General features: G+C 40.2%; 1 protein-coding gene across 1 annotated transcript; it reads right to left on the reverse strand.

The window, feature by feature from the left end:
* Window positions 1-1252: 1252 nt before the first annotated feature.
* RGS21 (regulator of G protein signaling 21) lies at window positions 1253-6679 on the reverse strand. The gene is made up of 5 exons (XM_010409298.3): window positions 6492-6679; window positions 5538-5620; window positions 4110-4186; window positions 2766-2932; window positions 1253-1817 (listed from the first exon to the last, which is right to left on the reverse strand). Exons 2-5 carry the CDS (start codon window positions 5546-5548, stop codon window positions 1614-1616), a joined length of 459 nt encoding a protein of 152 aa, XP_010407600.1. The 5' UTR covers window positions 5549-5620; window positions 6492-6679; the 3' UTR covers window positions 1253-1613.
* Window positions 6680-12250: the final 5571 nt, after the last annotated feature.

The following is a 12250-nucleotide window of genomic DNA, read 5'->3' on the forward strand; positions in this document are numbered from 1 at the left end:
CGCACCGCAGGCAGAAGTGGCGATTTTCCCCCGAAATGTCACTGCGAGATGAGTGGCAGCTGTGGCATGGCAAGAGGAACCCACATCCTCCTTGTAGCTTAACCTCAGCCATCGTGTTCACTTCTCTGCTAACCACCAGTGCTGGGGCAGAAAGAAAAGAAAAAGAAATGCAGACAGCAAAAATTAAAACTAGGTGATAGACTAGAAGTTGGGTATCAAAGAGTAGATATTTTTTGCCCTACCTGCTTAAGATGTGGCAGGGTTTTAACCTCAGTTCACAAATGGAGGCTGTGTATGCAGGCTTTCAGGCTACTTAATATCCCTTATGGTCTAAATGAATTGGTTCCTTGATGTAGTTTGATAAAATAGAAAGGATATTTTGCACAGAGGATGTAGTGATGTGTAGAAGGTATGAGCAGAGCTTCAAACAGGGAAAGATTCTGGGAGATTTATAGCAGCTCAAAAGCATCAAATTCAAATTGAATTTTTTTTTTTCTTGAAAAATCTCATTTCTGTCTCTTGTATTTAGAATTTTTTCCCACAGCAAATGTTATTTCTTCCCTGTATGTTTTAAAGTATTTTTGCTTCAATACCATGACACAGCTCCTCCCTTCATCTAAATATATGCAATAAATCCTCTAAGAGCAGTGAATTTAATCAGTGTGTGCATCTGTAGACACCTGAAGATTGCAGGTTCCAATCATAACTTGCTGGTTAAAGATAACACCATGACTAAATCCTGATTTACATGATTGCTTTACAGCCTAAACTGTTTCTTATGCCTACTTTTCTGCTTTAGCTGTGCTTTATTGAAATGAAATTGGTAAATGAATTTCACTGGTAACAATTAATGAAATTATTTCTTCATGAGTGCATGGGGACAGTACCACTGATATATTGGAAAAGCAAAGAAAATGGATTAATTGAAAATTTACAAAGAAAGATACACTCAGTTGTGGGTTTTTGACAAAATGCCTAGGCAATTAATAATTGAGACTTTTCAATAAAAAAATTAAATTAACACAAGGAAAATTGAAGACAGCTGTATTATGAAACATTAATTTGCTCTGAATGCCAAGAACATTTGTTAGGAAGCAGCTGCCTATTTATTAAATATTATCATAGCGTGTTACCGACCATATTTCTACTTCTGCTGTTTTGAATTAGTATATAACATGTTTAAAAGAGGATTTAAAATTTTCTGCAAGCTACAAATAAAATGATAAATGCAAGAGTAAATGTATTCAAGGCGCCTGAAAGGGATTTATTTTTGAGGCCATACGTCTAAAGAGGAATCAACAGCAAACAAGAAAACCAAAACATTCTGCTTAAAAATGTCAAATCTCTTTGAAAAAGGAAGCAAACACTGCAAAAAAATGACAATGGCAAACTTTTTTATTAGGAAGGTAGCTCAAGTGCCTAGCATATTCCATCCTGCTACCTGACTATCGCTCTGCTGCTATTAGAAAGTATCATGTGCATTTTGTGCTTAAAAACAAGCTCTCTCAGGTGATTCTTGAATGTGGCTTCTGCAATCACTTTAATAATTAATAATTATCTGTACTGAATTGCAATGGGAGACATTATCAACTCATAAAGCCTCAGGTTTTTCCTCACAGAAATGGAAGCCATCTCTTCTGATTTCTGTCCTGGTGCTTCTTTACCAGTTCCTTGTACACTTCTGACCTCAGAAACCTGGGGAAAGAGTCCTTTGCCATGAGGCTGTAGATTGACCTCTGAGCAGCATCAAAGCAGCTGAGGGTGGGCTCAGAGATGTTCTCAGAGATGTCGTTTTTGGTATGGAAATCAATATTGATCTGTAGGCAGAAAGGAGCATGAAACCAGCGTCAGTTTGCTTGGAAAGCTGAGGTCTGTTTGTGCACAGGACACAGTCTGCATTTGAATTTCCTCCCAAATAACCTGACTGATGCAAATAAACAGGAAGCTCGTCCCTTCCTTTTCTAGCAGACTGAATTCTTCATTTTATTTGGCTCTTAAAAAGATGGCATCACTGAAAAAGAGAAGGTAAAAACTTGCTTTTGATATCTCATCTTTCTGCCAAACCAAATCTTAGGAAGTACTGATTATCAAAGAGTAAATTAAAAGTGAAGGTACTCAGCATCATTTTAGATTTTGGCCTTATGTATTTTGTAAGGATTTTTTGATTCTTAACAATAATAAAATAGATTTCAATCATGTGTAAGATATGGGGACATCTAAAGCACTCTTGCTAGCAAAGGCAAAAACATCAGTGTAAAAGTTTGAGGTGCAGAAAATGAATAAAGATTAATAAACAATTTGTTCTTTCGCAGGAAGCCTTTTTGAAATAATGATAAAATTGAATTCTGTGATGGAAATTTTTGCATTCTTATCATGTCAAAAATACCTATACAAAAGAACAAATGCAATCATAAACCTACCAATACTCTGGTACCTGAAATACAGTGGAAATGGTGCTTACTGCATTATGAAAAATGGTTAGAGAAAACAAATTATATTGAATATAAATTTCCTTAAAACTTCAGGTAGAAATTTCAGAAGGTGAGGTAAACTTATTCCCAGTGTGAAGAATGGAGAGTGCAAACCATAACGTCTTTGCTTCACAGTTCCACAAAATGTTTCCTACCTGGTAAATAATGAACATGAGAATGGGAGGTACAGCCAGGTGGAATTGTATTTTCTGTCATTCCTTGAGGTCTGGATCTGAACTTTCCACTTCATCCCTATCCTCAGTACCCAAAGCACATAGAGAAAAAACTCTTTACCTCCTTTGGAGCATCAGCTTGTATGAAGTCAGAATAAATCTTTCGGGCTTTTGAGGCAATCTTGCTGGTGGACTTGGTTTTCTTGAAGTCCTCACAGGCCAGCCAGAACTCCACATTCTCTTCACTGAACTCTGACTTCAAAAATGTCCGAAAAGCTGCCAGGCCCTCTGGGGGAAATGTGTGAGATAGTGGGTGGAGGAGAATTCAAGACCAGTGCAATTTATACACGTGTGTATGTGTACATTTATATTTCTGCTGGGTATATACAGTGTAACCCATGTATCTGCCACTGTTTTGCATGCCAGCCAGCAGCCAGGTTTGAGAAGCTGCTGCAGGGGAAATAAAAAGGAGCTAAAATTATAGCACTGATAAGGGGACTAAGAGAGTTTTTCGATGAGTTGCTGACCAAGGATTGCTCCCAACAGCTGCCTGCTGTGGTTTGGTCTCTTTAGCACTTTGTTAAAAGGGGATCCTGGAGGTTTTGGTCTTCAAGAGGATTTGTAGTGGCCAGGAAATCAGAGATTTGAGGCTGACCTCTGGGTTAAGAAGCAAGCAGAAATGTAGGTCACACTGTGCTGGTGTGCTCCCCACACAGCTGAGTTTCCCTGCCTAAATGGTGCTTCCATCTCCCTGCAAGGAAATATTAAGACTTGGATAAAAGATGGACTCGTTGTTACTTCTTTGTTCCTCTTTTTAATTTTTTTTCACTTTGAAGGGGAAAAAATGAGACAAAGGTTTGTTTGGAAAAAAACCTGTTTTAAAATTAACCCAAATCACAAGTTCTGAGAAAAGAAAGATGACAGTACCCAAATTTAATTGTGTTAATCAAGTTAATTCTATCCAGGAACAGTGTGGAGGCACCCCAGCATCCAGGCCACAGTGTTACTGCAGGGAAATGGGGCAGGGGCAAGGAAATCTCCAAATTGCCTGTGGTTTGTGGTGTCAGGTCTGTAGAAATGACATTTCTGGGAGAAGTGACTTCAGATATGTCATTTTTTGTTTGACTGGAAGTCACTGCACAGCATGCATATTTCTTTGGAACAGGAATACCTAAGAAAACATTTGTCGGTTTTTTATGTAAAAGTATATGAATAATGAAACTATTGAAGGGAATTTAGCAGTTACCTCAATAAAATCTATTTCAGAGCATTTCTGCCTGCCTGTGAGCTCTGGCTAGAGGTATATTGTGTTTGCAGCTTGGACAAACCTTTCAGGACAGCAGCTCTGGTTGGTTCAGTGCACGTGGGGAGCAGAACTGGAGAGCAGCACGAAAACCTGGCAGAAATGTTTGCAAACGGATGACACACGTTTTAAAAACACATCTATTTTCCCATCATTTCCTACCTTTATTGGCTAGTACTGTATCCACAGACTCGGACCAGGCCATGGTTTCCCCAGCATCTGACCTGTGGAAACAACATCTACTCTTGAAAATAGCATTGTGATCTTTGCCCTGTGCAGCCTGTGGTGGCTGAGAGCCTATGGTGTGGCTGGCTGCTAGGGAGAGCAGGGGGAGCCAGTCATCCTACCCTACACACTGAAAACCAGAAATATTTGACACTGCTGACTTGATTATTCATCCTGGAAATACTCATAATGCTTGAAGCTGCTGGAGCTCTAATAAAGCATAGGAGAGATAGGAAAGTTCTAGAGCTTATGCTGAATTTCTTCTTGAGTTCCAAAGGATTAAGCATTAATTTGTATGACACTTTTTGCTTGGAATGACTGGAATTGTCTAAAATGTTATCAAGCCAACACTAGTAGGAAACACGGGCCTCATACCAGCTTCTCAGTGGTATAAATAATTGAGTAATTTCATAGTTTTGGCTCTTCCTCTGCAGCTTGCTGTAGGCTTCTGCTAGACATGAGGGCAAACACTTTGTTCTCTATAATACTGACAGTTTTCTTAAAAAAAAAACCTCAGCACAAAAAAATCCCAAGCATGCTCGAATTCTGTAAAAAATATTTGATGTTCCTAAGGGGGCTGTGAGAGCTCAGCTGTCAAAACCCTGCTCTCTGAATTATGCAGGTTAGTTTGAGAGCTGTGTTCCACCACCACTTCTCAGCATCACCAGAAATGGTATTTTCTTATTGCAAATTTATGAAGAGATTATATGACAGTGTCAGGATATTACGTCGCTGTAGTTATAATTATTACGAGGGATAGTGGCAGCAACACCTTAAGCAAGCTTTTTTGTAGCTCTCAATTTACTTGTATCCAGCGTGCAAAAATAATATTTAAGCAGGAAAAAACTGTGCATATTTATATATAAACACATACATGAGGGAAACTGGAGTGCAAATATAGTAAGTCTGTGAAAACACAAATGAAAACTAAACATAGCATTATGTTGTACTTTGTAAGACATCATGTGATGATGGAATTAATCAGCAGACAGGTTTTTTTAGCAACAGTAAGAAACTTTTATCAAATATATAACAAATTTTCAAGATTTTTATTAGATGTTTACTTGCTTTCTTGTCAAGCAAAAAATCAAAACGAAGGACCAGGATAAACCAGACAGTTCTGCTTCTTGTTCTTATGGACAATATTAGTTGTTTTAATATTTACTCACCACTCAGAGCCATGATCTCACTGACCATGTGGGACTTACTTTAATGGGAATGGCAAGCAGAATTGACAACAAGGGATCAAAATGGTCACGTCCCTTTCAAAGGGGGAAGGAAAATAAAGCTGTGCGGATTATTCAAACATGGTCATCCCGTCACATAAATCTCCTACGATTAAAATAGCCATAAACAGCAACTTACTTCACAGGCATTTTTTGTTCCACTGTGGGTTTGTCTGACTGTCACAGGGAAGGCAGAGTTTCTTTTTCTGACTGATCTTCAAGCTGAAGGTAACATGACAGCAGGAACAATACAGTTAGCACGTGAATAACCAAACAGGACAACGCACACTGGCAAAACGTTTTCAACATCTTCTCTAAAATGATTTCTTTCAAAAACATGGCATATTTTTTAACAGTGCCATTCACACCTAACAGTGGTCATAACACAAAGGGACTGGGGCCAATGGCAGCACATTCCTGACCAGGAATGTTCAGGTCACGGGTGGTGGAGCAAGTCCAGAGAAGGGCAACAGGTGGTGAAGGGGCTGGAGCACAGGTCTGGTGAGAAGCACCTGAGGGAGCTGGGAGTGTTTAGCCTGCAGAAAAGCCCCAGAGGGGACCTTGTTGCTCTCTAGAACTGCCAGAAAAGGGATTGTAGTCAGGTGCAAGTCTATTTTATTTGTCTCGTCTCTTGATAATTGTTCTTACATCCCCAGCTCTTTGCTTCCTCTGTGTAACCCTTGCTGTCCCTCACTCTCCTGAGCAAGCAGGCTTTACTGATTGATTTCTTGACTCCTTCCAAATCTCGTCCTGAGGCCAAATCCTTTACTCACATTACCCAGATTCCTGGTTCTCAGTGTCTCCACTTGACATAAAATTCCAGTGGTTCAGGAACAGGGATCCCATCTTGCAGACCAAGGGATTTTTGTCTTCTCGGTTAAAATATTTTACACCTAGTAGAGCACTCTTAGGAGTATAGGTCCTGTTTGATTTTTCTCTATAGTACAGTCACAGACAAAGCTGCCTCCTGCCTGCCTGAGAACATCTTTCTTATTTTAGCCATGTCTATCTTCTGAGGTCAGAAATAAAAACCCAAGCACCACATGCCATGTTTCACCCTTAGCAATGGTAAGAGGTTATTCCTTATCCTTACCTTTTGTAGATCTGTAAAAGAAGTTTCAGGCCAATCTATCTGATGAACTTCGCATGGGACAAAAAAACCAGTGAATCTGGTCAATTGTGCTCCAGAAAGATGAAATCAGATGGAAATAGATCTGGAGAGGTGCATTACTGGGACGAGCAGGAGAACTGAACTGTCTTGCAGGAGAAGAATAAAAGACCAGTTTGTCTCTAAGATGAAAGCAGAGAGGAGCTATGATTGTCCTCTGTATACACAGCGGTAACCCGGTGAGAAAAAATAATTATTTTAGCATAATGGTTATAGAAAAAACATATATAAACAGCCAGCAAACAAATTCAGGCTGAAAACCAGAACAAGGCTTCACAAAATGTTGTTTTTTACAGTCTCCCAGTAGAATTTTTTGCTTTCTCTATTCCTCTGTACTTTGGAGATAGAGCTTCACATATTTATGAGATTATTTTAAATTGTTGTCTTTATTAGCAGAAAACTAGAAATGATGACCCAAGATAACCCTTTCAGTCCCACGTATTACTAAAAAAGATTCCTGGCAGCAAAATACAAATCCTTTCTGTAATTCCTTATCTTTGCATCTTCTTGCTTCTAAACATTATAGCAGAAGAACAGAAATGTTAATTAACATCCTGATTTTCTGCTGTGATTCTTACTTTGCTTAATTGGTTCCTTTCTCTTATTTCCAGAGTACATACTCTGTGCCAGACAGGACCAAAAGCCTTTCGTGCATTCTGCTAGTGAGACTAACCTCAGCATCTGCATTTACATCAGATCCTTTGGGCCTGATTCAGACCCAGGCTTGAGCTTTGGTAAAGGGGAATAAACATAATACAAAATCCAACCAGTTATTTCTCTGAGAGCTCCTGGCCTGGAAGAGTGTAAATAGCTACAACCTGAATTTTCTAAGTGTCATGCCAGAAAAGTCAGTGCAGTTGTGAGGACAGAAGTGACACCAAATTAGGCAACTCATAATTCTTGGCTGGTTCTATTAATTTCCCCATGTCTAATCCCAGAGGTTCTACTATTTACCTACCTTAGAACTGTGATGGTAAATTAACTTAATTTGGCTATGAGAGGGAGGGTTGCAGGATCTGGGCCTATTTTTTCCTCAATATCATCAGGTGGTATACATTTATTTCAAAACAAAATCCCAAATAGGGGCCACACATGCATTTTTTAAATTTCTGTTCTAATAGCCTGATGTCTGAGTGATGCAGACACGAACGTCTCTTAAAGATTTTCAGGGCTGGTGGATATTTTTCAAGTCAGTCTTAGCAGCCACAGAACTATGCTAAAAAACAGGAATATTCTAGCACACACAGTGACTGGATGGATGCTTTTGCATTTTATGGGGTATTGCTCACAATTCACAAAACCACAAAGAAGCTATGAGGGATTCTCACCACTGCACAACATTCTGTCAGTGACTGCTCAGTCTATGCAAGCTGAAAATATTTCAGGTGCACAGCAGGTAACAGAGTTGTTGTGATATTTGTTCTGGGGCAATAACAATAAATTTGCTAACCAAAGGTAGGCACAGCCACTTCCTCCCATAGAAACCAGCTGGTTGTATTTCTCTGTGCTTCCTCTGCTTGAAACTTAATAGTGTCTGGAGAGAAACTCTGATATTTCGCTGAAATGTCATAAGGAGAAAAGTGATCTCAGTATTAAAACAAATGCATCAGCTGCTTGTGCAAGTGTATTGGCTATTCATAATAAACAGTATCAAACAAAAGGAAATATGAATATGTAGTAGAGATGGGCTGGAAATTGCATGTAGAATTAGTGCTAAACTTTTGTGAATCTGGGCCCGGCTGACACTGCTGGACCCAGCTGACACACACCTCTGCAGCTTCAGTTCACTCACAGCTGGGACTGGACTTGCAGAGTCACTCAGGCCCTTACCTGCTCAGCTAATTGCAGGGTATTTTTCACTTTATCTGTCAGGCTTCTGGCTTAACATTTCAGTAACTCTCAGGACTGGGCTATGGATTTTTGAGTCCTCTGCCTTTGATGACACAGGAGAGCTGGAACTGTAGGAAAGGGAATGTGGATCTGACTAAACATTCCCAACTTTGCCAATGACCACTGATTTATTAAATACTTAAATCTTCAGAACTTTTAGGCTCGCCGCTTGACTTTTACTGATGCTCAGCTTTTATTCTTTAACTATCTTTAGGCATTAGTTTTGCTGAGTTATCTTCCTTTATGAAAAGCTATTGGCTGTTGAGGGGCGTGAGGCCTGTCATTGTTTGTTCCTCTGACCTAGATACTAATCACAACAGACAGTCTAAAGCAATAGTACATGTTCAAACCATTGGTTTATTAATGGAAGAAATAATTTCCTTTTATGTATGTTCCTAAAAGGGCTGCCTTGTACTCACCTGAGCACAAAGTGAGAAGAGCTCACATTCTCCAGTGGATGTGTTGGTGTTTCCTGGATCAGGTTCAGTGTGTTAAGGCTCTTCAGCACCTGGCCTCTGTTAATTCCATTCCATGCCAAGATTTGCTTGGGTGGTGCTGTCCCCTCAGCAGAACAAAAAGTCACCGTTCTGCTGCCCTGAGCAATCGAAGCCCACAGGGACTTGAGTACATCCCTTATGTTGGGAGAAGCCAACACGATCCAAGCACTGCTGGCATCCTAAGGACATGGAAACGCCTGTCACAGGGGAATGCAAATACACCTTAATCACAGCACTATGTAAATGCCCGCCTTTCCACAGCACCGCACAGCATGGGCAACTCACAAAATAATTGATATTTTTCCATGTGAATAACTCTGTGTGTCTCCAGTATACCACAGAGTTGTTTTGCATAAGAAAATGAGCTGTTATTTTCCACCCAAGCAAACTATGCCCTTCAGGTGAAACGTTTTGATTCCAAGAACAATCTGTCAAAATGTTTTACAGCGTTCTGGGCTCCTCATATACAGGATTTCCAAGTACGGTACAATCACAAACCCACATTGGAAAAGACACAATTCTCAAGAAAATGTCCAACCAGGAAAAACTGGAATAGCATTAGCTGCAGAAATTTAAAATGAGACCAGGAAGTTGTGAAGAAACAAGAGTCTCTTAATTATGAGCTAATTTTATGGTGAAGAAATGAGAGTTCAGAGTTGTTCTTTTTTAGGCTTCAGCCTTATCTTCTGTCCTGTTTGAAAAATCTCAACTGGCTGCTATAGGATTGTGTTTCTTGCTAGTTAATTTTAGTTACCTTTCATGGAGAAGGCAATGGCTGGATTGTAAATCTCGGAGTCCAGATAATTTCCTGTAACACATAAGGGAGAATTAGGAGGAGGTTATGCAGACAGATTCCATTTAGGAAAGGAGAGAGAAAAGCTTTGGTATAAGACCAGAGGGAGCTTTTATGAGACCAGCCCTAAGTGATCAGAGTACAACAAATGGAAGATAGCAACACAGTAGCAAGGAAAAAAGTAAAAATGGAAGCAAGCTTGGGTGGTAGATAGAGGAAATACATTTTTATCTTTGGCACAGAGCCACACAGGAGCTTAAAGGGCATTTGATTGAGGCATTTGACTAAAATGCAAAGAACTGAGTGGGGTCTGGGATAGGCAGCTGAGCAGGGCATAAATTCACGAGCATATGAATCACTGATGAGAGGAAGATGATTTTCTGCAATTTTTTTTCTCAGCTGAGGTCTTTGGCAGCATGTGTGGAAAGGAGAGGGAACTGCATTCAAAGCAGTAGCTAATTAAGGCAGGCTGAGCAGCTGGGGACAAAAGGATTGGAAAATGATCTGCTGTCTTTCAGTCACTCAAAAGTTGTAGCATGCAAAGGCATGCTATTGATTGCCTTCTTCACCCGAAGGTGGAAATCTGTCTTCTTCTTTGAGATTCCTTGTCTTAGATTTCATTCTTGCTTCTTGTCAGTTGAAAAATCAATCCAGTTGTCTTTTGTTCAGTAACAAATCCACAACCTGAAGAAAATATGTGGTCGTGTATTTCCATCGCCCTCAAGTTAAACAAGAACAGCAGATCATAATTCAGCCAGTTTAAAGTATCTAGTTAGACTGAAGTGCTGAAACAGGAGGCAAACCTTTGTGCCACACAAGTCAGTAAATTGTTTCCTTCATACTTTGTGTCTTGAGACTTCACCAGTGTAAGAAGTGCAGTGTTTGAGCAGGATAAATTATTTTCTTGGTGGGAAGAATATTTTGGGAGCTCTTCCTGAACACTCAATGGCACATATAAATATAAGAAGTTGCCACACAAAACAATCCCCAATAAAAATACTTGCCCAACAGGCTTTGCATATGTATTATTTGCATTAGGGCAGCTCAACGACAAGATTTACATAACTATGGCACTGATTCTGCCAAAACTAGAGAAGCATGACTGTGTTCTCTGGTACTACCCAAAGGTTTGTGCAGTAAATACATCTGCGCACAGCCAGCCCTGGCTCTGATCAATGCTGGAGCAGCATCACAGACTTGTACTAAATCCATGCCTAGTTCATCTTCCAGGGCTGCAGTAGAGCACTAGAGTGCTCACTTTCTCTCACTAAAAGGAGCCTCTTCTAGAAAAAACCCTTTGCCAGATAATTATGTCATTTTGGTTTATCTTTGTGTCCTTTGCCTTCCTTTCTCTGTGTTTATCTTGACTTTCTTTTTGCAGTAGTTCCCATGGCGTTAGTCTGCTGTAAATTCAGCTAGGGTTCATAATTATCTTTGGCAAACACACATGCATAAATAGCTACCAGGAATATCTTATTTGTTTGTTTTCACTATAAAACTCATAAGAGGGACTAGCACTGTCAGTACTGCAGACTGATGGGTTTGAGGAAGGCCTCCCTGGAGATAAGCAAAATTTTCCATGTGTCTATGAAATGAAATAAAGGGCGCCTGCTGACTTCTATTTATCATTGCAGACCCTTCTGACTAACAGCTGGGCTTTTGCTAGCAAGAAAACGTCTTACTCAGGGTACTATACTTGTCATGTGGTTGGATTTTGGAACAGCATGAAATACTTGTATCTTTTCATTTCTTTCCTTCATGGCAATCCATCCAAGATATGGATTCTCCACTGATATGAAGGGACAAAATCTCACTAGGGCAGAATTTAGCTGCAAGTGTGTACGTCTTATGTCTGTGTGGAAACAAACCCACAGTTAACACTCAGGTGGGGCTGCTCTCAAATCTGTTCCCTTCCTCCAACAAAGATCCCAATACATGACACGGGAACCTGCATATTTTAAATACCTGAGAACTGGCATTCAGACATAGTTGGTGATATTAGAGATTCTCCCATCACAGAATCCTCAGAGTTGGAAGAGACCTTCAAGACGTAGTCCAACCATGAACCTTCCCCCACCACAACTACCCCTAAACTGTACCCCCAAGTACCACAGCCACAGGCCTCTTGAACTCTTCCAGAGATGGTGACTCCGCCACCTCCCTGGGCAACGCATTCTGGTGCCTGACCATTCTTTCAGTGAAAAACCCATGTGCCCAGGTTCTGACTGTCAGAAAGAGCATGTGCCCGGTGTTTTGAGATCAGGGGAGGACAACAGAATAAACCAGCAAGGGTCATAGTTACAAACATGTTTCCTCTCTGTTCCCCAGGTAAAGGTAAAAAGCTTGGGATTGTGGCTCAGCAGCGTTTCCTGGTGAGTTTGGACCTTTGTGCACAGTAACAATTTGATTTACATGGCAGTGATTGCACCTAGAACTGAACCTTAGGTGAAGTCTTCACATCTTCCTCATCAATGTACCGATGATAAATCAGATCCTGACAACTC

The sequence above is a fragment of the Corvus cornix genome, chromosome 8, assembly GCF_000738735.6.
Source record: "Corvus cornix cornix isolate S_Up_H32 chromosome 8, ASM73873v5, whole genome shotgun sequence".
Taxonomy (NCBI): domain Eukaryota; kingdom Metazoa; phylum Chordata; class Aves; order Passeriformes; family Corvidae; genus Corvus; species Corvus cornix.

Bases quoted from the DNA above. Each gene is read 5' to 3' on its own strand.
- RGS21 (XM_010409298.3), bottom strand. The intron at 2,933-4,109 runs GTAGGAAATGAT...CATTTCCCCCAG, and splicing joins TACAGTACTAGCCAATAAAG to AGGGCCTGGCAGCTTTTCGG. The intron at 1,818-2,765 runs GTAAAGAGTTTT...TTCTGCCTACAG, and splicing joins AAGCTGATGCTCCAAAGGAG to ATCAATATTGATTTCCATAC.